The sequence below is a fragment of the Ranitomeya variabilis genome, chromosome 5 (genome assembly GCF_051348905.1).
Source record: "Ranitomeya variabilis isolate aRanVar5 chromosome 5, aRanVar5.hap1, whole genome shotgun sequence".
Classification (NCBI taxonomy): domain Eukaryota; kingdom Metazoa; phylum Chordata; class Amphibia; order Anura; family Dendrobatidae; genus Ranitomeya; species Ranitomeya variabilis.
The window spans coordinates 229,688,987-229,714,877 of NC_135236.1; the positions used below are offsets into that span (position 1 = coordinate 229,688,987).

Here is a 25,891-nt window from a genome sequence, read left to right on the forward strand (position 1 = left end):
GCTTGGCGCACATTCATCCTGCGCTCTGGGCTAAGCACTTACACCAGGGTTTTCGTGTAAATCTCAGAAATACGTGGTTCGGACAGAACCCCTGGCAGAAGATTCCATATAAGATTCCAATAAGAGGCAGATGGAGGTACTGTGGACGCCATCTTAGTCACGTCACTCGAATATATGTTTGGCATTTCTGTAGTGATGAGAGCCCGCCTAATTTACAGGTGCACGTCCCCAGAAGCTTAAGCTGGTCATAATGTGGTGACTGCAATGTACTGGTCACTACAATGGCAGTTCACAATTTTCACTCAGCAACATCGACTACAGCTTATTTCTGGTAAACACCCATGGAGTCAAAATCATCACTAAATCTGTAGATAAATTCCCAAAGGGGTATAATTTACAAAATGGGGTCACTTGAGGGGGAATTCTGCTTTTCTAGCTTTTAGAGGCTCTGTATATGGAGTCTGCAAACTATTCTAGGAAAATCTGCGCTTCAGGAAGCAAATAGGGGTCTGTTCCGCCTGAGTATCGCCATGTGGCTAAGCAATACTGTACAGCCACATATGGGGTATTTCTATATTCAGCAGAAACTGGAGGACAAAGTTTGGTACCATTTTTACCCATTTCCCAGTATGAAAATGTAAAATTTGGGGCTAACACACAATCTTGGTGATAAAAATGTAAATTATTTTTTCTTCACTGCCCAACGGTATAAAATTCTGTGACACACCTGTGGTGTCAATATAATCACTGCACCCCTAGATGAATTCATTGTGAGGTGTAGTTTGTAAAATGGAGTCACTTATGGGGTTTCTGCTGTTCTGGCACCTCAGGGGCTCTGCCAATTTGACATGGCACCCTCAAACCAGTGCAGCAAAATCTGCACTGTAATATGGCGCTACTTCCTTTCTGAGCTTTGCACTGTGCCTCAAAATCAGTTTTTGACCACATATGTGGTATTAATATATTCAGGAAATATTGCACAAAAAAATTATTGGTGCAATTTCTCCTGTTACGTTTCTGAAAATGCAAAATTTGAAGCTAAAATCATTTTTGTGGGAAAAATGTATTTTTTTTATTTTCATGGCTCAATGTTATAAACTTCTGTGAAGCACCTGGGAGTTCAGTGTGCTCACCACACAGCTAGATAAGTCCCCTGAGGGATCTAGTTTCCAAAATGGTGTCACTTGTGGGGGTTTCCACTGTTAGGGCACATCAGGGACTCTGCAAATGTGACATGGCGTCCGCTAATTATTCTAGTAAATTTTACATTCAAAAAGTCAAATCGTGCTTGTTCACTTCTAAACTCTGCTGTGTGCCCAAATAGTAGTTTTCCCCCACCTATGGGGTATCGGCATGCTCAGGTGAAATTTCCCAACAAACTGTATAATCCATTTTCTCCTGTTACCCTTGCAAAAGTAAAAACAAAATAGGTCTAAAGGAAAATTTTTGTCAAGAAAAGTTAAATATTCAGTTTTTCCTTTCACATTCCATTAAAATCCTGTGAAGCACTTGAAGGGTTAATAAACTTCTTGAATGTGGTTTTTAGCACCTTGAGGGATGTAGTTTTTAGAATGGTGTCACTTTTGGGTATTTTCTGTCATGTACACCCTTCAAAGTCACTGCAAATGTGAGGTGGTCCCTAAAAAAATGGTTTTGGAAATTTTGTTGGAGAAGTGAGAAATCACTGGTCAACTTTTAACCCTTATAATGTCCTAACAAAAAAAAAAGTTTCAAAAATTGTGCTGATGTAAAGCAGACATGTGGGAAATGTTATTGATTAACTATTTTGTGTGACATATCTCTCTGAATTAAGGGAATAAAATTAAAAGTTTTAAAATTGCAAAATTTTCGCCACATTTCTGATTTTTTTCATGAATAAATGTAAGTCATATCAAAGAAATATTGCTACTATCATGAAATTCAATATGTCACGAAAAAAACAATTTGAGAATCAGTGGGATCCACTGAAGCGTTCCAGAGGTATGACGTCAGAGTGACAGTGGTCAAAATTGAAAAAATTGGGCTGGTCAGGAAGGTGAAAGTTTTAAAGAGTGAGTAGTCTGAGATTTTCCTCCTGCCTCATCAATGGCCCAGTCTGCTGCCCACATTACTATACGAATGGCTACACAAATGGTAAATCATGTGGCATTGGCTACTTGATCCAGGTGTGGTTTGGCCACATGTTTTCAGCCACACACTTTGGTCCACACCTTAAAAAATATATCATTAGATACCCGAGGCACATATACGGAGTCCTACAATCCTCAATGAGGGGGCTACTGGGGATCTGGAACTTCTGCACCATTTATTTCAAATGTAACAATGATAAATGTATTCGATGAATGCTCCACACTGAATATGTCACTAAGCAGTCAGAAAGTAGTGCTGAGATCTACCAAAGTCAGTGGAAATAGTAGTCATTAGAGAAATAAACTCCATATAACAATAGAGGATGCAATAGAAACCGATACAACTGATGCACAGCTATTTCATCTGCTCATAGCTGGGAAGTCGTGAGATACTGCAGGATTATGTCATAGTGACCATCTGAGACTGCTGGTATAAAGTGAGAAAACTCGGTGCTCCACGCTGCACGCAGATAACTTCCCCACTGTCCGCAATGCTTCATCGCAAGGGTCCTTTATGGCAGAATAACTACATTTCTCCCTCTCTACCAGGGATGGTGACACCGCGGCCTTTGAGGAACAACAGAAATATATCGCTGCTATGCAGGAGCCTCAAGCATGAAAGCCCAGACGCACATGCAGCAGCAAACTCTACATCCCACCCTAACCCCACAACCAGAACTAGCTGTAACCTCAAGATGAATCAGGATTTCTTATCTTTAGTATTCAGCCACATCTCAGTCACACCGCGATTTACTGTAATAGCAGCAAAAATGTAGTTTGACCGTCATTTCAGAAGATAGGTTTAAAAATACAACATGTGGATAAACCCTATGTAGCAATGTATTCATAACATTTCTAACACAAGCCACAATGTAGTTTTTCTACCAGCCACTACAGTGCCAACACAGATGTGCAGGTGCCCCGGTCTACCCGGTCTTCTCGATGATTGCTCCTTAATAGGAATTTAGCAGTGAGTGGCCCTCAGCAGCCACTTGAATAGTCAGATCCTAGGGTGCAGGTTTCAAAGGCAGAAATCAGCACTGGGCAAAGTGAGTTTAAGACATAAAATCCTGCATAACTTTAGATAGAACAGCTGTAATGGCCCGTACACTCTACTGCATGCCATTGTGTTCTTCATGACGGAGAAGATCTACTGAAGGCAAACTTCCAGAGGCCTACAGACCTCAGTGCCCAGCCACCTGAAACATGCTGCACAGCCTTGGTTGCCTTGTAGAACAGGACATTAATTCTTCAACAAGGAATAAAAAAAGAGCATTCAATCCCAAGAGTTCGCGTTCTCTTAGACCTGGGCAGCCTAAGGGGAGGAAGGTGTGGCAGCTGTTTTTATAAGCCAGAGGCAACATACCCTGCAGGATGGGGATACACGCCGCAGCAGAGCATGGACATGCCCAATCACTACTGCTCTGCATTACCCAGCACTCATAATGCAGCCTTTCATCAAGACGCTCAATGTGCCCATCTCTTACCGTGATATGTTGTTAAAGCTGAGATACAGGAGCTGAAGGCTGGGCAAAGTATCCACATCTCTCTAAAAGGAAGCACAGATTGAATACATCAGTGGGATTACGTGACGTAGCACAGTAACATCTGCTGGGCTCACACAGCAGCCTCAGCTAATTATTGTGGTCCTACTGCAGCCTCGATTCCAGGGAGCGTGGTGGCGAGCTGGAGACAGAGGCGTTCTGCAGAGCCAGCGACACTGGCAAGGTGAACAGCAGAGATGGGTGGGGAGGAGAGGTCCTTGCTTTAGTAGCCAACCTGCAGCCTCAGCAATTTAACTGCACACTGACAAATAACGACCGTGATCAGCTGCAGAGCAGCAAATTGGGTTTTATAGTGTGGTCCTGACATGACACAGCCTTGGCAGACAGCAAAAAGAAGAGATGATCACAGAAGAAAACCACCTCTGCAGCCTATTGTCTCCAGATCTGTATTAGGAGCATGACATGGTTAATATCAATAATTCATGAATAAATATGCCCCGGATAAATACATCATTTATATTTCATGAGTCTTTCAACATGTCACAATATTAATCAGGAAATCTTTAAGAAGGCATGCATATAGTTGGGTGCACTGGGACAGTGACACAATGTTCAGCATTTAGCCTCTATTCACCAGTATGATGGGATTAAAACAAAACCTTCTAGAAGGGATCATAGTGTAGACTTTCTCTCAAGGGCTTCAACAAAATAAAGAAAAAAAACCTTATCCCTCATGAAGAAGGGAAGTGGGATATAATTTGGTGGAGGTGTTCTGATCCATTCATCGTCTATGGGACTGCAAGAAATCACCAAGCATTGCACTCAGCAGTCTTATAGAAGATGAATGGAGAGGAAAATTATCATGTGCACCTTCGCTCCATTACAGGTGTTGTCCACTACTCCAAACCCCTTCTCAATCTCTATGTTTCCCCTTTGTAAAAAAAAATAATACCTATACTTGCCTCCAGTATCGGCGCCATTCCAGTCAGCACTGGCTCTACCAGTGATCGCATGACATTTTTATTTCACACAATCCCTGCAGCCAGTCAGCAATGACTTCACCATCACTGCCTTCAGATAAATCACATTCATCTGGAGGAAGTGAGAGCTGCTGCTGCTGATACGTCTGAAGGCGGGGAGAGTGAACTGGCCGCTGACTGGCACCAGAGGTGCCGACACAGGAGGGGAGTATAGGTGTTATTATTTTATAAGGGGGAAACCTAGGCATTGAGGAGGGATTGTCGAAGCAGATGACAACCACTATAAGGTCAGGCCTACAGAGCACAGTTTCAGGGTCATTGGTTGCCCCAGAGTCTGAACCAGGGTTGCCCAACCTGCTAAACAAAAATGTTTGGACACCTAGAATCAAATTCACAGAAGGCCTAAAATTTTTATGGACATTTGACACGACCCCTAAAGACCAGAATAGGAGTGCTCCGACAAAGAAAGGAATCTCAGAAGATGAAAATCATATATGACCTGTCTGTGATCCATAGATAACCAATGTAGAAAACTGATCAAATGTTTAAAATGATATAAAAGAGTCTATTAATAAAAAGCAACAAAAACCACAATTATACAACACAAAGAACAACATAAAAGACACACCACATAGTACTCCATACATATTATCGGCACCACATAGTGCTCCATACAGTATAATGGGCCCAATGAACTGCTCCATACAGAATAATGAGCTCCATACAGTATAATGGGCCCAATGAATTGCTCCATACAGAATAATGAGCCCCATACAGCATAATGGACCCCATATAGTGCTCCATACAGCAGAATGTGCCCCATATAGTGCTCCATACAGAACAACGGCCTCATATATTCCTCTATACAGTATTATGGGCCTTATATATTGCTCATACAGTATGATGGGCCTCATATATTGCTCCATACAGAATAATGGGTCCATATATTGCTCCACACAGTATATTGGCCCCATATAGTGCTCCATACAATATATAATGACCGCTTATAATGTTCCATATAGTACAATGGGCCCCTTATATTGCTTCATACAATATATTGGCCCAATATATTGCTCCGCACAGTATAATGGCCCCATATATTGCTCCATATAGTATAATGGCCCCATATATTGCCCCATACAGTATAATGGCCCCATATAATGCTCCATACAGTGTAATGGTCACACATATTGCTCCATACACAGTATAATGGCTCCATATATTGCTCTATTCACAATAAAAATCAAATACTCACCTCTCCTGATTCAATGCTGCCAGTGCCCGCTGCTCCTGTTAGGTTCCCTCAGCGTCGTTCTGACTCACTGTGACATCTCAGCACAGAGAGCGCGCTGTAGTGACGTCAGCGCAACCTCTGCACTGAGACGTCACAGAAAGTCAGAACAATGCTGAGCAGGTTGGAGAAGCGGACAACGGCATGCTGGCATCACCCCCCCCCCCACACACACACACACTCTCCGTCTACCTGCAGTGCAGAACTGCCGGCAGATCAGCAATAGCATGCTGACATTTCGCAGAAACTCCTCTTCATTTCAGTCTGACCCCACCCTCTAGGCTCCCACATGATTATTCTTCTAGGACAAGTCCTGTTTCTACTGTGCATGGCAGCCTTGTCAGAGCTTGCACAGTACAAACTTCAGGGGTGGAGGGAAAATTCACGGACAGTGTTTTTTTCTGCCAGACTTTACGAACGGCAGAGAAAAGCACCAAGTTTTTTACGGACGGTTGGCAACTATGGTCTGAACACCCACTAGTTATATTCTACAGTGGCTTGCGAGAGTATTCACACCTTAGGCTTTTATCACCTCTTAGGCTTTGGTTTGGTGCCAGACATAGCTTTTACCTTGGTGGCCAAAAAGTTACATTTTGGTCTCTTCTGATCACAGCACCTTCCTCCATACAATTGGGGAGTCCTCCACGTGTCTTTTGATAAATGCAAACCGAGCCTTACAATTTGTGTGTGTAAGTAAATTCTCCACTCTTCCATAAAGGCCACCTCCATGGAGCGTACAGCTTATTGCAGTCGTATGGACAGATACTCCAGTCTTTGCTTGGGAACTCTGCAGCCCCTTCAGGGTTACCTTTGGTCTCTGTGCTGCCTCTCTGATTAATGCCCTCCTTGCCCGTGCTGAGAGTTTTGGTTGATGGCCCTCTCTTGGCAGATTTGTTGTGGTACAATGCTGTTTCCATTTGATGATAATGGATTTGATGGGGCTCCCGGGGATCATAAGAGATTGGGATTTTGTTTTTTGTAACCCAACCCTGACCTGTTCTTCTCAACAACTTTGTCCCTGACATGTTTGGAGATCTCCTTGGTCTTCATGGTGTTGTTTGGTTAGTGGTGCCTCTTGCTTCATGGTGTTGCAGCCTCTGTGGCCTTTCAGAAAAGGTGTGTATATACTGACAAACATGTGACACTTAGATTGCACACAAATGGACTTCCTTTCACTAAGCATGTGACTTATGAAGGGAATCGTATGCACCAGAAATTTATAGGCATTTCTTAGCAAAAGGGGTGAATACATATGTACATGCCAATTTTTAGTTATTTTATATTGCTCAATTTACTTCTCCAACTTATGATTTTTAGTGCTGATGTATCACACACAAATCAGATTACAAAAATATGTATGCATAGGTTGTAATTTAACACAATATTTAAAAAGTCAAGGGTGGAGGTGAATATTTTCTTAAGACACTGTATATTCTGGATGTAGAATTCCTTGTTGTTTCTTGGGGAATAACCATTTAGGAATCACAGAAATTTTAGTAATGGCCCATCTATTTTTTAAACAAACAAAATATCTGACAAACTGACTAAAACAGCTTAATGGACAGCGTGATGCGTTGGCTCAGTATTTCAGCATAAATTGGGGATAAACATAAAGCCACGTCACACACACCTTGCAGAATGTGGGAATATCATTGTCAAAGCACGCCTTCATCAATATAAATCCAGGGTTTATCTCAATGCAACCCACTAGAGAACAGAACGGACAGGCACAATTTGCTACAAAACATCAAAAAGTTGCCTATTTTTATATTACAAGATTCTACGGTCACATGAAACTAAGGGGCCGTACAATGAAAGCTTTCATGCCACAAAAGTTTTACAAAAGTTGAGGTGTTCTCAAATAAGTTTGAATCAGCTGCACTAAAATGGGCAAAGCTGGGGTGAGCCAGGGCAAGGAGGCCAGGCCGCCATATCAAATTCATCAAAGCTGCTGGCTTTTGTACGCCAGAAATGCTACTTCAGTCTCTGGCACAACATACAGAGGCACAATGCCACATAGGAGAGGTACTGAATTCATTAAGTGGCATGTACCGTACTTCTTGATGAAGTGGGTGCCTTCTACTCCTGCAATTATGCGCTACACCAGCCTCGTTGAATCAGCCCCCAAGACTTAAAACATTCTAAAGCCTATGAGAAATAAAGAAACTTCATCATTTACTTGTTTGTAAAAGTCAGCTGAGATCTCGAGCTGTCACATGTGGGAGAACTGTTAGGCTACTTTCACACTAGCGTCGATACGGGTCCGTCGCTATGCGAGGGGCCGACGTACCGACGCACGTTGTGAAATTTGTACACGACATGGGCAGCAGATGCAGTTTTTCAACGCATCCGCTGCCCATTCTGAATTCCGGGGAGGAGGGGGCGGAGTTTCGGCCGCGCATGCGCGGTAGAAAATGGCAGTCGCGACGGATAAAAAAAGTTCACTAGAACTTTTTTTGTGACAACGGTCCGCCAAAACACGATGGATCCAGTGAACGACGGACGTGACGTGTGGCCATCCGTCGCGATCGGTCGCTAATACAAGTCTAAGGGCAAAAAACGCATCCTGCAAGCACATCTGCAGGAACCGCTTTTTGCCCAAAACGACGGATTGCAAAAAAATCAAGTGTTAAATTAGCCTAAGGAAGGGAAAACAGGGTGGGCAGAGATGAATCCATCTTGACACTTTATAGAAGGCTCAGGGCTATGCTTTGTAGGTGGAGTGGGCTAGTGTTGAGGGTGATTGTAAGAGACTGAAGGTGGGAGTGTGGAAGCAATGGGACAGGTACACCTCCGGCAGTGAACTCAGAGGACAAGGCCTCCTGGACAATGTAGTCTAGAGGTACAGAGGGAGAGCTAGCAGGAGATTCAGAATATATACAAAAAAAAACTGAAATAAAGGTAATAGAATGGTTTGGGAACTCATTACAGCGACAGCTACATTGTTTTTTTTGTTTTGTTACTGGAAAACCACTTAAACCAGAATGATTGGAAGAGAACAGTATAAAGAAGGGAATAAAGGTTCATCCAATGTATACCACATCATCTGTCATCTGTAGTGGAGGCAGAGAAATAACATGGGCATGAGTGGCTGTCACTGGAACTGGGTCACTGTCGCTTACTGATGAAGTGACTGTTGTAAAAGCAACTCAATAGCTTCCTAAAGTAGAGCAATAGAAAAACTTTGCCATGGCCTGACCTCAACCCCATTATCCATGCTTTTCACAGAGTGAAGACAGCTGCAATAAAAACATCTCAAGGGAGGAAACTTTGTATTTATCGATGTCTATAGGTACCAGACTCCAAGCAGTCACTGCAATCACGAATTAAACATAATGATTACCGTAACTTAAAAATGTAGTCTATTTTGTCTAATTACTTTTCAGTCTTTGAAAATATCATACACGCAGCTACCGGGGGGTTAGAGGGGGCCCATCTGGAGCCACGGCCACTTTTGTCAAAATGCAGTAGGTGGTACTCTGAGGTGTCAGAGAGAGGGCTGCAAAATGCCTGCTCCCCTGTCTGACCGAGACTCCACGCAGTGGCTAATCGCAGATTCTCAGTCCATGTACGGTGTGGGCAGGAGCAGACCTGACGCGCTTCTTACATGGTGGCCTTGGAACACCACAGTTTATTTCCCCCAGTGCACACTCTGATTGGTTCACGTATGCCGGGTCCTAGTGCCCAAGACACTTCCTGGTCCCGCCTGCAAACTACTTCGGTAATGGTGGATGGAATTTATTAGAATAATTAAATATAGACATGTCACTGTGGGGTGAATGTGAGAGGATGGGGGTATTGTGGGAGCTAAAGTGGGGGGGGGGCACAGGGCTCTGGGGGGCAGATTAATGCGGACAATGCAGATGACGCTGCCGCTCTATATAACACCACAATAGCTGTAGCTTTGGAATCTGCTGCCCCACTTACAAATACCAAAGCTCGCAAAATCAACAGGCAGCCCTGGCACACCAGCCTGACTAAAGAACTGAGGCGAGCTTCCAGGGCTGCTGAGCGCAGATGGAAAAGATCCCACTCCAACGAGCACTTCAACGCATTCAAACAGTCCCTCACTACTTTCAAGACCACACTCGCCACAGCTAAACAAACCTACTTCTCATCTCTCATATCCTCCCTGTCTCACAACCCTAAACAGTTATTCAACACTTTCAATTCTCTCCTCCGTCCCCCAGCACCTCCTCCCTCCCCACTTATCTCAGCTGAAGACTTTGCCTCATTTTTCAAGCAGAAGATTGATAACATCAGAGACAGTTTTGGTCAACAACCCCCAGAGCCCTTCAACCCGACTTCCCAGCCCTCCACCTCCAAAACCAACTTCTCCACCATTACAGAAGATCAACTCTCCACTCTACTCTCAAGATCGCATCTCACCACCTGTGCACTTGACCCGCTCCCATCCCACTTCATCCCAAACCTCACCACAGTCTTCATCCCAACCCTAACCCATCTCTTCAACTTATCACTAACTGGTGTTTTCCCCTCAAGCTTTAAACATGCCTCCATCACACCTATCCTCAAAAAGCCCTCTCTTGACCCATCCTCTGTATCTAGCTATCGCCCTATATCACTTCTCCCTTATGCCTCCAAACTACTGGAACAACACGTCTACCTTGAACTGTCCTCCCAGCTCTCTTCTTGCTCCCTCTTTGACCGCTTACAATCTGGCTTCCGGTCACACTCTGGCTTCCGGTCACACCATTCCACTGAAACTGCCCTAACTAAGGTCACCAATGACCTCTTAACCGCCAAGAGCAAGCGACACTACTCTATCCTCCTCCTCCTCGACCTGTCGGCTGCCTTTGACACAGTGGACAATTCCCTATTATTACAGACCCTCTCATCCCTTGGCATCACAGACTTGGCCCTATCCTGGATCTCATCATACCTAACAGACCGGACATTCAGCGTCTCCCACTCACACACCACCTCCTCACCTCGCCCCCTATCTGTCGGAGTCCCACAAGGTTCAGTCCTTGGGCCCCTGCTTTTCTCCATTTACACCTTTGGCCTGGGACAGCTCATAGAATCTCATGTCTTTCAGTATCACCTCTATGCTGATGACGCACAGATCTACATCTCTGGACCAGATATCACCTCCCTACTAACCAGAATCCCTCAATGTCTGTCCGCTATTTCATCCTTCTTCTCCGCTAGATTTCTGAAACTTAACATGGACAAAACAGAATTCATCATCTTTCCCCCATCTCACGCGACCCCCCCAACGAACCTATCCATTACAGTACATGGCTGCCCACTCTCCCCAGTCCCACAAGCTCGCTGCCTCGGGGTAATCCTTGACGCTAATCTCTCCTTCAAACCACATATCCAAGCCCTTTCCACTTCCTGCCGACTTCAACTCAAAAATATTTCATGAATCCGTACATTCCTCAACCAAGAATCTGCAAAAACCCTAGTCCATGCCCTCTTCATCTCTCGCCTTGACTACTGCAACCTCCTGCTCTGTGGCCTCCCCTCTAACACTCTCGCACCCCTCCAATCTATTCTAAACTCTGCTGCCCGACTAATCCACCTGTCCCCCCGCTATTCCCCAGCTTCTCCCCTCTGTCAATCCCTTCACTGGCTTCCCATTGCCCAGAGACTCCAGTACAAAAGCCTAACCATGACATACAAAGCCATCCACAACCTGTCTCCCTCCATACATCTGTGACCTCGTTTCCCGGTACTTACCTACACGCAACCTCCGATCCTCACAAGATCTCCTTCTCTACTCCCCTCTTATCTCCTCTTCCCACAATCTTATACAAGATTTCTCTCGTGTATCACCCCTACTCTGGAACCCTCTACCACAACACATCAGACTCTCGCACACCATCGAACCCTTCAAAAAGAGCCTGAAGACCCACCTCTTCCGACAAGTCTACAACCTGTAGTAACCACCGATCAACCAAACCGCTGCATGACCAGCTCTATCCTCACCTACTGTATTCTCACCCATCCCTTGTAGATTGTGAGCCTTCGCGGGCAGGGTTCTCTCTCCTCCTGTACCAGTTATGACTTGTATTGTTTAAGATTATTGTACTTGTTTTTATTATGTATACCCCTCCTCACATGTAAAGGGCCATGGAATAAATAGCGCTATAACAATAAATAATAATAATAATAATAATTAGTATACTGTTCACTGTTATGAGATTATATGCACTCCATCACATGTAATAGGTGCCGTCTGGGCAGGCTGGAGGTGGGTATCTAGGGGGCTTTTTATACTTGGTGGCTGGGTTTTTTATACGTATTAGTATAACAGGCCCCCATAAACTAAACATAGTATGAGCTACAATGTATTTAAGAATTGTATAATAGGCTATGTATTATTAGTATAAAGTTATTAAAGGCTTGGGATAAATGTCTGCAGTCTCACTATGTGACTGCCAAATCATGACATGTGATGCGCCTGCTGTCATGAGACCCTAATATCACCGATACGATCAACCACGTTTGCTATTTGCACGTGCCAACTAGATAGGTTTGGCTTCTCTAAATAGAAGAGAATTGAGAGAAGCCGAAAGAGTCGTTACATGGCCGCCTGCACACATCAGCGATGCTGGAGAATTATTACTGTACATAGGGGGTCTCAGGAGATTATTAATTGGGCACTTGAGAAGTATTATTGCATATAGTGGCACCAGTAGCGTAGGTACTTGGTGGCAGAGGGTACTGAGCCGGCTGTCAGTCTATGGTGGGGTGTAGTTACAGCCACCACTCTTTATACACAGAGCCGTGACTGAGCTAATGCTGGCCCAGCCCTATGACTTGAAGAGCAAGCCTGCCGGCGGAAATAAACTTAATTTCCTCCCGACAGAGGGGCTCTCAGGGCAGGCGCTGCGTGGTATCAGAATGCTATTAACCTACAGATTAACCCCATATCTGCAGGTTGTTAGCGTTACTTTACATGACAGCTTCCTTTTAAGCTCTGCAGTAGAGGTTCCTGCACTGCTGCTCTCAGCTTTGTAGACCGCAGTCTACAGAACGGCAGGGTAATACTCTGGCTGATATGCCAGTGCATGCACAGAATGTCAGAGTCCCGATGCGGTGAACTCATTACACCATACTGGGACTCTAAGGTCCTGTACGTGCACCGGTACGATGACTTCAGCGCATTGGTACGCCAAGGCCTTGCTAATGGACTCATCAGGATCCTGGATTAGGTTAGTATATAAGTATATAATATTTTTTATTAAAACTTGTGGTGTGACTGCGGAGGCATCAAAGTATGATGGAAACATACATTGTGGGATGGCCTCATACATTGTAGGCACTATTGTAGGGGGCCAGATACTGCAGGGCCCTCAAAGTTTGGGGACCATTATTATTATTATTATCACAGCTTGGGAGCTAATATAGTGGCCATTATATAACATGGGAGAGGAAAAATAAATTGTGCGGGGGCTACAGTAGTGGACATTATGTAACCCTATAAACAATATGCTATGTTGCAGGGTGGAAGGAACACTTATGAATAACAAAAGAGCAACCAAGCAAAAGAGGTACCAGAACTGAAGTAATTTTATTAAAGTGTCAAATACACAAAAAAGCAATAATCAAACATAGACAAAAACAGTGGAGGAGGAAAAGAAAACATGCCAACAAATACCAACAGCCAACAAGATGTTAATAGGTGGCTGGGAAAGGACACAGCAAGTCCAGATAACCTGGGCACAACCCTACCGGAAAACGCCCAAGAATATAATGGTGACAATAAAGGTAAATACTGAATTTGCACACTGAGCAAAAGAAAATGCCCAGAAAAAGACAAGGTGATAATAGTATCAACGCACGCTAAGGAGCACCTCCAAAAGGATAGAGTAAATGCTAAGATAGCAAATAAATCCAAGGAGCAACTCCAGCAAATCAAGTGCCATTAAAGCCTGTGCAAACTCAGAATAGGGCATACAGGTATGTCCGGTGCCTGACCACCAGTCCTAGGCATAAAATGTATATGCTGGACAAATAGCCGATATATTACCTTGGGACATGGCGGGCACCGGGCTCCGGCGTGGTGTGGACAGGAGAGGGCCTCGACGTACGTTTCGCCGAGCAGGCTTCGTCAGGAGGCGTGGCTAAATGTTGGAAGGGTTGAGCAATATATGTGGGTAAGTATTGATGTAATGGCCAATCGGCGCGCATCCATCATGATGCGGAAGCACCCGGCCAGCGGATGCAGCGGCGCACCACGGGGTATGGGCGGGAGGACAGAACGTCATCTCCGCCCATCCCCGCGGCAACGCCGCAAACATCCGGCAAAGTCGGGCGCACCGCAGCGCATGCGTGGGGCGCGCACAGGCCTGGAGAGTAAGCAATAATAGATAAAATGGGACCCAATGAACAAAACACACGGCGTGCGCCTGTGATGGTGTGGAAGTCCCCGGACGGTGCGTGCGCGTGCGCAGCACGGAGCTCGGGCGGACGTCATATCCGCCCGTCTCCCCGGCAACGCCGCAAACACCCAGACCGAGCGGGCAGACACCGCACCAACACAGGACCAACACCAGGAGGACGACCGCCGCAACGGAACTGTGGAGGGATGGGACTGCACTACCCGGTAATGTCAGGTCATAAAGTGCTCCAAGGTGGACCGACGTATTGTTCCCAAATGGGGAACTCCTAAATGAGGCACATTACAGGATAATTAGATTGCTATAGATTAGAGGGAAAGCACAGCAAAGCAAGTTGGTACATTAAGACAGCATATAAAAAAAGGGGGCATACAAAGGTATGAATGTGCGCCTAAAATGCTACAATTAGTGGCCACCCATATAAGGTAACAGCTACCCAGAAAAATTTTTTTAAATTTTTTTGTGTACATAAACCCATACTAAATGGGGACAAATGCCATAATTTAAACACATTTACACAAAAATCTGAAAAAAATATGCAAAAATATCGATGTTAAAAATGGGGCAGAATGCTGCTATAAAATAAATAGCACATATAGCATCACGGAAGCAGCAGTATCAGAAAGTCAACAGTCCATCCTAAGAAAGAATAAAGAAGATTATAAACTGGAAAAACTCCACAAGGGAATGTTGACAGGCCGTAGTCCAATAGTTGATAACATTTTCACAGATCCAATAGACGCGGCAGTGGTCCATATAGTAAAGTCCATCATAGGATCCCACAAGCAGGAACATGACACGAATGGAAGAACAATTGAAAACCTACATGGAGATAAAAACACAAACTGAATAAATGATAAAAAGTTACTATACAAAAAATGGCTCAAACACCAGAGCCATAGATAACATAACAACCCAACACGAAAAATTAAAAACAATCTGGATTCATAAAAAAGACCTGAAACTGATGGCCTCATTGAGGCCTGTAGGTCAAAGTGTGTTCAAGTTAACCATCCAACGTGTCTCTTTTTGGAGGAGTTTTTGCTTCAAGTTACCACCGCGGATCCCCATATAGACATGGTCAATACCGCGGAAACTTAGGCCCTTAGGGTTACTATTATGGACATCAAAGAAATGTCTCGGGATGGATTTTAACTGAAGAGGCTCGGAACAAGTGGCAGAGCTTTTGATGTCCCTAATATGCTCCTGCACGCGAACCTTAAATGCCCTCGTCGTCATACCAATGTAGATGCGATCGCAGGGGCATTTAGCATAGTAAACGATCGCCTCTGTATTGCAAGTGATATGGTGCACGATCTTATACGTAGTATCGCCAGAGGAATTGGTGAATTCCTTAGTTTTCAAAATATATTTACAGGCAGAGCAACTGCCACACGGAAAACATCCCCAGGGGGGACCCTTGGAACTGACACCAAATTGGCCAAAGGGGGTACTCCTGGGAGGGACATAATGACTCCTGCAGAGAGTGTCGCGTAACGTGCGTGCTCTTCGCCACGTAATTAGTGGATATGGAGTCAATTGTCCAGACAGATCCCTATCCGTCAGGAGGACCGGCCAATGTTTCCTAAAGATTTCATTAATTTTTGACCAATTCGAATTAAATTGGGTAATAAAACGTGGTGCTGAGGCATTGTTGTCCGAAGACCTCCTGGGTTGTCCAGCCAGAAGCGAGGGTCTGTCTGAATGGAGGGTACGCGAGTACCCTCGCTGGATATCACTCCGTTTGTAACCCCTATCCCTGAACCGGCGTGTCAGTTCCCCCGCCTGCCTAAGAAAAGCACCCTCACTGGAACAGATTCTGCGGGCGCGCAGAAACTGACCAATGGGTATGGAGCTTTTAAGTTTAGGCGGGTGGGACGAGGAAAAATGCAGGAGTGCATTGGTGGCCGTGCTCTTGCGGAAGACATCTGTGGCTACCGGGCCATCAGACTGCCTGGAAATAGCCAAATCCAAAAAATCAATGGAAGTTTGGCTATACTTCCAGGTCAGCCTGATGTTGAATGCGTTAATATTGAGGTGGTTCAGAAAGGTGTCCAATTGCGACGTGGAGCCCTGCCAAATAAAGAAAATATCGTCGATATACCGTAGCCATGAGATGACGGAGCTGTGACCAGGTGTGTCAAGGACCACATCCCTCTCCCACAGCCCCAGGAACAAATTAGCATACGAGGGCGCACAAGACGCCCCCATAGCAGTGCCCTGGAGCTGTAGGAAGGGGCGGTCCTTGAACACAAAGAAATTATGAGTCAAAATGAACTCCAAAAGTTCCAAGATGAAATTAATAAGTTCCGGTCCAAGATTGGTCATATCTAAAAAGAATTTTGCAGCCCGCATCCCGTGGCCATGGCCTATCGACGTGTACAGGGACTCCACGTCGCAAGTGACCAGCCACATGTCGTCCTCAAGAGCAAGGCCATCCAGCCTCCTCAGCACATCAGTAGTATCCTTCACAAATGAAGGAAGGGTCTCCACACATTTCTTTAAATAAAAATCAATGAATTGGCATGAAGGCTCACAAAGGCCCCCCATACCCGAGACAATAGGTCTGCCTGGTGGGCATGAGGGGTCCTTGTGAACCTTGGGCAGCAAATAAAAAGTGGGAACAACGGGAAATTCAGGGAAAAGGGCATCACTCATTTTATGAGTGATGGCTGAGCATTTCACACCCGCATCAAGAAGAGATTTAAGACTCTGTTGGAAGCCCGGTAAAGGTATATACTCAAGCTTTTTATAATGGTCAGGTCTCAAAAGCTGTCGAAAAGCCTCGGCCTCATAGAGTGTAACCGGCCAAATCACAACATTGCCGCCCTTGTCCGCCTGCTTAATCACAACATCTTTCATGTCACTTAACTCCTTGACAGCCTTTCTCAAAAGGGGAGATAGGTTGTCATGACCAAGATCAGTATTCAGTTGGTCAAATTCTTTCCCCACCAGCTTAACGAAGATTTCTACTGGAGGGCAGGCAGACAAGGGCGGAAAGGTCAAAGATCGCCGATAAAGATGTGCGGGAACAGAGGGGGAGGCAGTACAGGCATTCTCCGCCTCTAAGGCCTCCAGGTCACTCAGGACCTGAAGGTCAGTAGGAGACAGCGAAGGATCTGTTTTGGAGGCGAAATGTTTTTTAAAAATTAACTTTCTCGCAAAAAGTTGTAGGTCTTTAATCAGGGTAAACCTATCGGAGCCCTCCACCGGTGAGAAGGAGAGACCCCTAGACAACACCTCTAGTTGTGATGTACTCAAAATGTGTTGTGATAAGTTAATTACCTTTAAAACCTCCTGGCCTTCTTGTCTCTCATATTGTAATGGTGTTTTTTCTTTTTGATAGTAGGAGTGGGCGGTTGCAGAGGACGAGGTGCTTCCCCCAACCCGCCATCTTTGTCTAAAAAAGAGTCTCCACATGCTCCCTCAGAGGTGGTAGATAAGCTAGAGATGGAATACGACCTGCTTGGTTGCTCTTTTGTTATTCATAAGTGTTCCTTCCACCCTGCAACCTAGCATATTGTTTATAGGGTTACATGTTATGGCATAGAGGTAAGCCCTCTGCTGGCCAGGAGGGCATTTTTTGGTTAAGGTGTTTTGCTTAATTTTCTTGTATCTACAGATCCTCTTACAGGTTTTATGGACTATAAGAAGCGTGACAAATCCTGGGTTACACAACTCGGGACGGTGTTCGGTGAGAAACGGCCAATTGATAAGGATACACATGATATTAAAGACCTGAAACTGAAAATTAGAGGTCTCTTGAAAAAGAGAACTAAAGTGTGGTGGAATAAGGCGGCCTTAGAGCACTATTTACAGAAAGATATTGTCCCCAGAGGTTTACGTGTTCAAATCTTTCCTACCTTGGGCGTGGAGGATTCCACCTTCACGGCCAGGTGGGAGGAAACCCTCACCAAGTGTTCAAGGACCCTTCTGGAACTTTTGGTGGGAGCGGATAAGAGGTCTCTTGAAAACCTTGAGAAGGAAATTGAGATCACACGGGAACAGATTCAGGGTGCTATCTCCAACGAGGATTGTAAAAAATTTGATTTGACCCTCGAGGAGGAACTTTCCAAGTGGGAGGTGGAAATACAGAGCATTAAAACGAATAAATATTTACGGGATCTGGAAGATTACCAAAATAACCGTGTATATCGGTGGCATCAGAAATTCCCCAAAAAACATCCCAGGTCGTATTCCATCTCTAGCTTATCTACCACCTCTGAGGGAGCATGTGGAGACTCTTTTTTAGACAAAGATGGCGGGTTGGGGGAAGCACCTCGTCCTCTGCAACCGCCCACTCCTACTATCAAAAAGAAAAAACACCATTACAATATGAGAGACAAGAAGGCCAGGAGGTTTTAAAGGTAATTAACTTATCACAACACATTTTGAGTACATCACAACTAGAGGTGTTGTCTAGGGGTCTCTCCTTCTCACCGGTGGAGGGCTCCGATAGGTTTACCCTGATTAAAGACCTACAACTTTTTGCGAGAAAGTTAATTTTTAAAAAACATTTCGCCTCCAAAACAGATCCTTCGCTGTCTCCTACTGACCTTCAGGTCCTGAGTGACCTGGAGGCCTTAGAGGCGGAGAATGCCTGTACTGCCTCCCCCTCTGTTCCCGCACATCTTTATCGGCGATCTTTGACCTTTCCGCCCTTGTCTGCCTGCCCTCCAGTAGAAATCTTCGTTAAGCTGGTGGGGAAAGAATTTGACCAACTGAATACTGATCTTGGTCATGACAACCTATCTCCCCTTTTGAGAAAGGCTGTCAAGGAGTTAAGTGACATGAAAGATGTTGTGATTAAGCAGGCGGACAAGGGCGGCAATGTTGTGATTTGGCCGGTTACACTCTATGAGGCCGAGGCTTTTCGACAGCTTTTGAGACCTGACCATTATAAAAAGCTTGAGTATATACCTTTACCGGGCTTCCAACAGAGTCTTAAATCTCTTCTTGATGCGGGTGTGAAATGCTCAGCCATCACTCATAAAATGAGTGATGCCCTTTTCCCTGAATTTCCCGTTGTTCCCACTTTTTATTTGCTGCCCAAGGTTCACAAGGACCCCTCATGCCCACCAGGCAGACCTATTGTCTCGGGTATGGGGGGGTCTTTGTGAGCCTTCATGCCAATTCATTGATTTTTATTTAAAGAAATGTGTGGAGACCCTTCCTTCATTTGTGAAGGATACTACTGATGTGCTGAGGAGGCTGGATGGCCTTGCTCTTGAGGACGACATGTGGCTGGTCACTTGCGACGTGGAGTCCCTGTACACGTCGATAGGCCATGGCCACGGGATGCGGGCTGCAAAATTCTTTTTAGATATGACCAATCTTGGACCGGAACTTATTAATTTCATCTTGGAACTTTTGGAGTTCATTTTGACTCATAATTTCTTTGTGTTCAAGGACCGCCCCTTCCTACAGCTCCAGGGCACTGCTATGGGGGCGTCTTGTGCGCCCTCGTATGCTAATTTGTTCCTGGGGCTGTGGGAGAGGGATGTGGTCCTTGACACACCTGGTCACAGCTCCGTCATCTCGTGGCTACGGTATATCGACGATATTTTCTTTATTTGGCAGGGCTCCACGTCGCAATTGGACACCTTTCTGAACCACCTCAATATTAACGCATTCAACATCAGGCTGACCTGGAAGTATAGCCAAACTTCCATTGATTTTTTGGATTTGGCTATTTCCAGGCAGTCTGATGGCTCGGTAGCCACAGATGTCTTCCGCAAGAGCACGGCCACCAATGCACTCCTGCATTTTTCCTCGTCCCACCCGCCTAAACTTAAAAGTTCCATACCCATTGGTCAGTTTCTGCGCGCCCGCAGAATCTGTTCCAGTGAGGGTGCTTTTCTTAGGCAGGCGGGGGAACTGACACGCCGGTTCAGGGATAGGGGTTACAAACGGAGTGATATCCAGCGAGGGTACTCGCGTGCCCTCCATTCAGACAGACCCTCGCTTCTGGCTGGACAACCCAGGAGGTCTTCGGACAACAATGCCTCAGCACCACGTTTTATTACCCAATTTAATTCGAATTGGTCAAAAATTAATGAAATCTTTAGGAAACATTGGCCGGTCCTCCTGACGGATAGGGATCTGTCTGGACAATTGACTCCATATCCACTAATTACGTGGCGAAGAGCACGCACGTTACGCGACACTCTCTGCAGGAGTCATTATGTCCCTCCCAGGAGTACCCCCTTTGGCCAATTTGGTGTCAGTTCCAAGGGTCCCCCCTGGGGATGTTTTCCGTGTGGCAGTTGCTCTGCCTGTAAATATATTTTGAAAACTAAGGAATTCACCAATTCCTCTGGCGATACTACGTATAAGATCGTGCACCATATCACTTGCAATACAGAGGCGATCGTTTACTATGCTAAATGCCCCTGCGATCGCATCTACATTGGTATGACGACGAGGGCATTTAAGGTTCGCGTGCAGGAGCATATTAGGGACATCAAAAGCTCTGCCACTTGTTCCGAGCCTCTTCAGTTAAAATCCATCCCGAGACATTTCTTTGATGTCCATAATAGTAACCCTAAGGGCCTAAGTTTCCGCGGTATTGACCATGTCTATATGGGGATCCGCGGTGGTAACTTGAAGCAAAAACTCCTCCAAAAAGAGACACGTTGGATGGTTAACTTGAACACACTTTCACCTACAGGCCTCAATGAGGCCATCAGTTTCAGGTCTTTTTTATGAATCCAGATTGTTTTTAATTTTTCGTGTTGGGTTGTTATGTTATCTATGGCTCTGGTGTTTGAGCCATTTTTTGTATAGTAACTTTTTATCATTTATTCAGTATGTGTTTTTATCTCCATGTAGGTTTTCAATTGTTCTTCCATTCGTGTCATGTTCCTGCTTGTGGGATCCTATGATGGACTTTACTATATGGACCACTGCCGCGTCTATTGGATCTGTGAAAATGTTATCAACTATTGGACTACGGCCTGTCAACATTCCCTTGTGGAGTTTTTCCAGTTTATAATCTTCTTTATTCTTTCTTAGGATGGACTGTTGACTTTCTGATACTGCTGCTTCCGTGATGCTATATGTGCTATTTATTTTATAGCAGCATTCTGCCCCATTTTTAACATCGATATTTTTGCATATTTTTTTCAGATTTTTGTGTAAATGTGTTTAAATTATGGCATTTGTCCCCATTTAGTATGGGTTTATGTACACAAAAAAATTTAAAAAAATTTTTCTGGGTAGCTGTTACCTTATATGGGTGGCCACTAATTGTAGCATTTTAGGCGCACATTCATACCTTTGTATGCCCCCTTTTTTTATATGCTGTCTTAATGTACCAACTTGCTTTGCTGTGCTTTCCCTCTAATCTATAGCAATCTAATTATCCTGTAATGTGCCTCATTTAGGAGTTCCCCATTTGGGAACAATACGTCGGTCCACCTTGGAGCACTTTATGACCTGACATTACCGGGTAGTGCAGTCCCATCCCTCCACAGTTCCGTTGCGGCGGTCGTCCTCCTGGTGTTGGTCCTGTGTTGGTGCGGTGTCTGCCCGCTCGGTCTGGGTGTTTGCGGCGTTGCCGGGGAGACGGGCGGATATGACGTCCGCCCGAGCTCCGTGCTGCGCACGCGCACGCACCGTCCGGGGACTTCCACACCATCACAGGCGCACGCTGTGTTTTGTTCATTGGGTCCCATTTTATCTATTATTGCTTACTCTCCAGGCCTGTGCGCGCCCCACGCATGCGCTGCGGTGCGCCCGGCTTTGCCGGATGTTTGCGACGTTGCCGCGGGGATGGGCGGAGATGACGTTCTGTCCTCCCGCCCATACCCCGTGGTGCGCCGCTGCATCCGCTGGCCGGGTGCTTCCGCATCATGATGGATGCGCGCCGATTGGCCATTACATCAATACTTACCCACATATATTGCTCAACCCTTCCAACATTTAGCCATGCCTCCTGACGAAGCCTGCTCGGCGAAACGTACGTCGAGGCCCTCTCCTGTCCACACCACGCCGGAGCCTGGTGCCCGCCATGTCCCAAGGTAATATATCGGCTATTTGTCCAGCATATACATTTTATGCCTAGGACTGGTGGTCAGGCACCGGACATACCTGTATGCCCTATTCTGAGTTTGCACAGGCTTTAATGGCACTTGATTTGCTGGAGTTGCTCCTTGGATTTATTTGCTATCTTAGCATTTACTCTATCCTTTTGGAGGTGCTCCTTAGCGTGCGTTGATACTATTATCACCTTGTCTTTTTCTGGGCATTTTCTTTTGCTCAGTGTGCAAATTCAGTATTTACCTTTATTGTCACCATTATATTCTTGGGCGTTTTCCGGTAGGGTTGTGCCCAGGTTATCTGGACTTGCTGTGTCCTTTCCCAGCCACCTATTAACATCTTGTTGGCTGTTGGTATTTGTTGGCATGTTTTCTTTTCCTCCTCCACTGTTTTTGTCTATGTTTGATTATTGCTTTTTTGTGTATTTGACACTTTAATAAAATTACTTCAGTTCTGGTACCTCTTTTGCTTGGTTGCTCTTTTGTTATTCATAAGTGTTCCTTCCACCCTGCAACCTAGCATATTGTTTATAGGGTTACATGTTATGGCATAGAGGTAAGCCCTCTGCTGGCCAGGAGGGCATTTTTTGGTTAAGTAGTGGACATTATACACTGTGGGGGGCCATTATACAGTTTGGGGGCCATCACAAAGTGTGAGGACATTATACTGTGTTTTGGGGAACAGTGGGGACATCATTCTATGCATAGGCAACTGGGGACATACTATGTATAGCAGAGTTGTGGAACCACCATACTGTGTATAGGGGAGCTGTTGGCCCATTATACTGCGTATAGTGGAGCTCTTTCAGCATGATACTGTGTATAGGGGAGTAGTGGGGTCATAATGATGTGTATAGGGTAGTTGTGGAATCATCATACTGTTTATAGGGAACTGTGGACCCCATTATGCTGTGTACAGTGGAACTCTTTCAGCATGATCCTGTGTATAGGGGAGTAGTGGGGCCATAATGATGTGTATAGGGTAGCTGTGGAAACATCATACTGTGTATAGGGAACTGTGGACCCCATCATACTGTGTATAGAGGAGCTGTTGGTGCATTATACTATGTGTAGGGGAACTATGCATGGAGAAACTCAGGGAATATTATTAAATGTTAAGTGGGCACTTTAAGCATTATTGTTACAGAGGTACTCAAGAGTATAATGACCATCAAAGTTGCACATGGGATATTATTACTTTCTAGAAAGAAAATGTGGAGGGCACATGTACAGGGCATTCATATTTTCTAATTGTACCATCTAGAGGGCACAAAGGACGCATTATTACTTTGTAAGGTGTACAGTGGTGGTCATTATTATGTGGGGCAACACATGGAGCGCGGTTTATGTGCCACACAGCAGGTGCAGTAATAGGCACACATACGGCACCAGCTCAGTATTGTGGTATCAGCAGGATGAGGACTTTATTTAGGTTGGGAATAAATGTTAAAAAAACACCAGTATACAGGCAGAGATGCTTACCTGTTCAAGGCCTCCAACAATTGCACTAACCAAGGTGCAGCGGACCCAAGTTAAGAAGGCAAATACACAGGTGCAATAATACCGATAATGCAGCCACCCTACAATCAGGAATTGGCCGCTTGGTGCACCTGTGCAAACAAATAGTCTGTATGTGGCGTGTTCACACAGGAATGCAAAGTATATGGCTCCAAGCCTATTAACCCCTTAAGCCCCGAGGGTGGTTTGCACGTTAATGACCGGGCCAATTTTTACAATTCTGACCACTGTCCCTTTATGAGGCTATAACTCTGGAACGCTTTGACGGATCTTGGCGATTCTGACATTGTTTTCTCGTGACATATTGTACTTCATGTTAGTGGTAAAATTTATTCTATATAACTTGCGTTTATTTGTGAAAAAAATGGAAATTTGGTGAAAATTTTGAAAATTTCGCAATTTTCCAACTTTGAATTTTTATGCCCTTAAATCACAGACATATGTCACGCAAAATACTTAATAAGTAACATTTCCCACATGTCTACTTTACATCAGCACAATTTTGGAACCAAAATTTTTTTTGTTAGGGAGTTATAAGGGTTAAAATTTGACCAGAAATTTCTCATTTTTACAACACCATTTTTTTTTAGAGACCACATCTCATTTGAAGTCATTTTGAGGGGTCTATATGATAGAAAATACCCAAGTGTGACACCATTCTAAAAACTGCACCCCTCAAGGTGCTCAAAACCACATTCAAGAAGTTTATTAACCCTTCAGGTGTTTCACATGAATTTTTGGAATGTTTAAATAAAAATGAACATTTAACTTTTTTTCACACAAAATTTATTTCAGCTCCAATTTGTTTTATTTTACCAAGGGTAACAGGAGAAAATGGACCCCCAAAGTTGTTGTACAATTTGTCCTGAGTACGCTGATACCCCATATGTGGGTGTAAACCATTGTTTGGGCGCATGGCAGAGCTTGGAAGGGAAGAAGCGCCATTTGACTTTTCAATGCAAAATTGACTGGAATTGAGATGGGACGCCATGTTGCGTTTGGAGAGCCCCTGATGTGCCTAAACATTGAAACTCCCTACAAGTGACCCCATTTTGGAAAGTAGACCCCCTAAGGAACTTATCTAGATGTGTGGTGAGCACTTTGACCCACCAAGTGCTTCACAGAAGTTTATAATGCAGAGCCGTACAAATAAAAAATCATATTTTTTCACAAAAATGATCTTTTCGCCCCCAATTTTTTATTTTCCCAAGGGTAAGAGAAGAAATTGGACCGCAAAAAATGTTGTGCAATTTGTCCTGAGTACGCTGATACCCCATATGTGGGTGTAAACCATTGTTTGGGTGCATGGCAGAGCTTGGAAGGGAAGGAGCACCATTTGACTTTTCAATGCAAAATTGACTGGAATTGAGATGGGACGCCATGTTGCGTTTGGAGAGCCCCTGATGTGCCTAAACATTGAAACCCCCCCACAAGTGACACCATTTTGGAAAGTAGACCCCCTAAGGAACTTATCTAGATGTGTTTTGAGAGCTTTGAACCCCCAAGTGTTTCACTACAGATTATAACGCAGAGCCGTGAAAATAATTTTTTTTTTTTTCTCAAAAATGATTTTTTAGCCCCCAGCTTTGTATTTTTACAAGGGTAACAGAATAAATTGGACCCCAAAATTTGTTTTCCAATTTGTCCTGAGTACGCTGATACCCCATATGTGGGGGGGAACCATTGTTTGGGCGCATGACAGAGCTCGGAAGAGAAGGAGCGCCATTTGGAATGCAGCCTTAAATGGATTGGTCTGCAGGCGTCACATTGCATTTGCAGAGCCCCTGATGTACCCAAACAGTACAAACCCCCCACAAGTGACCCCATATTGGAAACTAGACCTCCCAAGGAACTTATCTAGATGTGTTGTGAGAACTTTGAACCCCCGAGTGTTTCACTACAGTTTATAACGCAGAGCCGTGAAAATAAAACATCTTTTTTTTCCCACAAAAATGATTTTTAGCCCCCCAAATTTTTATTTTCCCAAGGATAACAAGAGAACTTGGACCCCAGAAGTTGTTGTTCAAATTGTCCCGAGTACGCTGATAACCCATATG

At 44.7% G+C, this 25,891-nt stretch overlaps 1 protein-coding gene across 2 annotated transcripts in view; it reads right to left on the bottom strand.

Annotated features, from left to right (window-relative positions):
- LRRC49 (leucine rich repeat containing 49) overlaps positions 1 to 25,891 on the bottom strand; it is a 296,862-nt gene that overhangs the window by 168,487 nt on the left and 102,484 nt on the right. For both annotated transcript variants that reach the window (XM_077263871.1, XM_077263870.1), the window contains exon 9: positions 3,617 to 3,678. In XM_077263871.1, the coding sequence (XP_077119986.1) occupies positions 3,617 to 3,678 (62 nt within the window). The remainder of the gene's footprint in view (positions 1 to 3,616; positions 3,679 to 25,891) is intronic.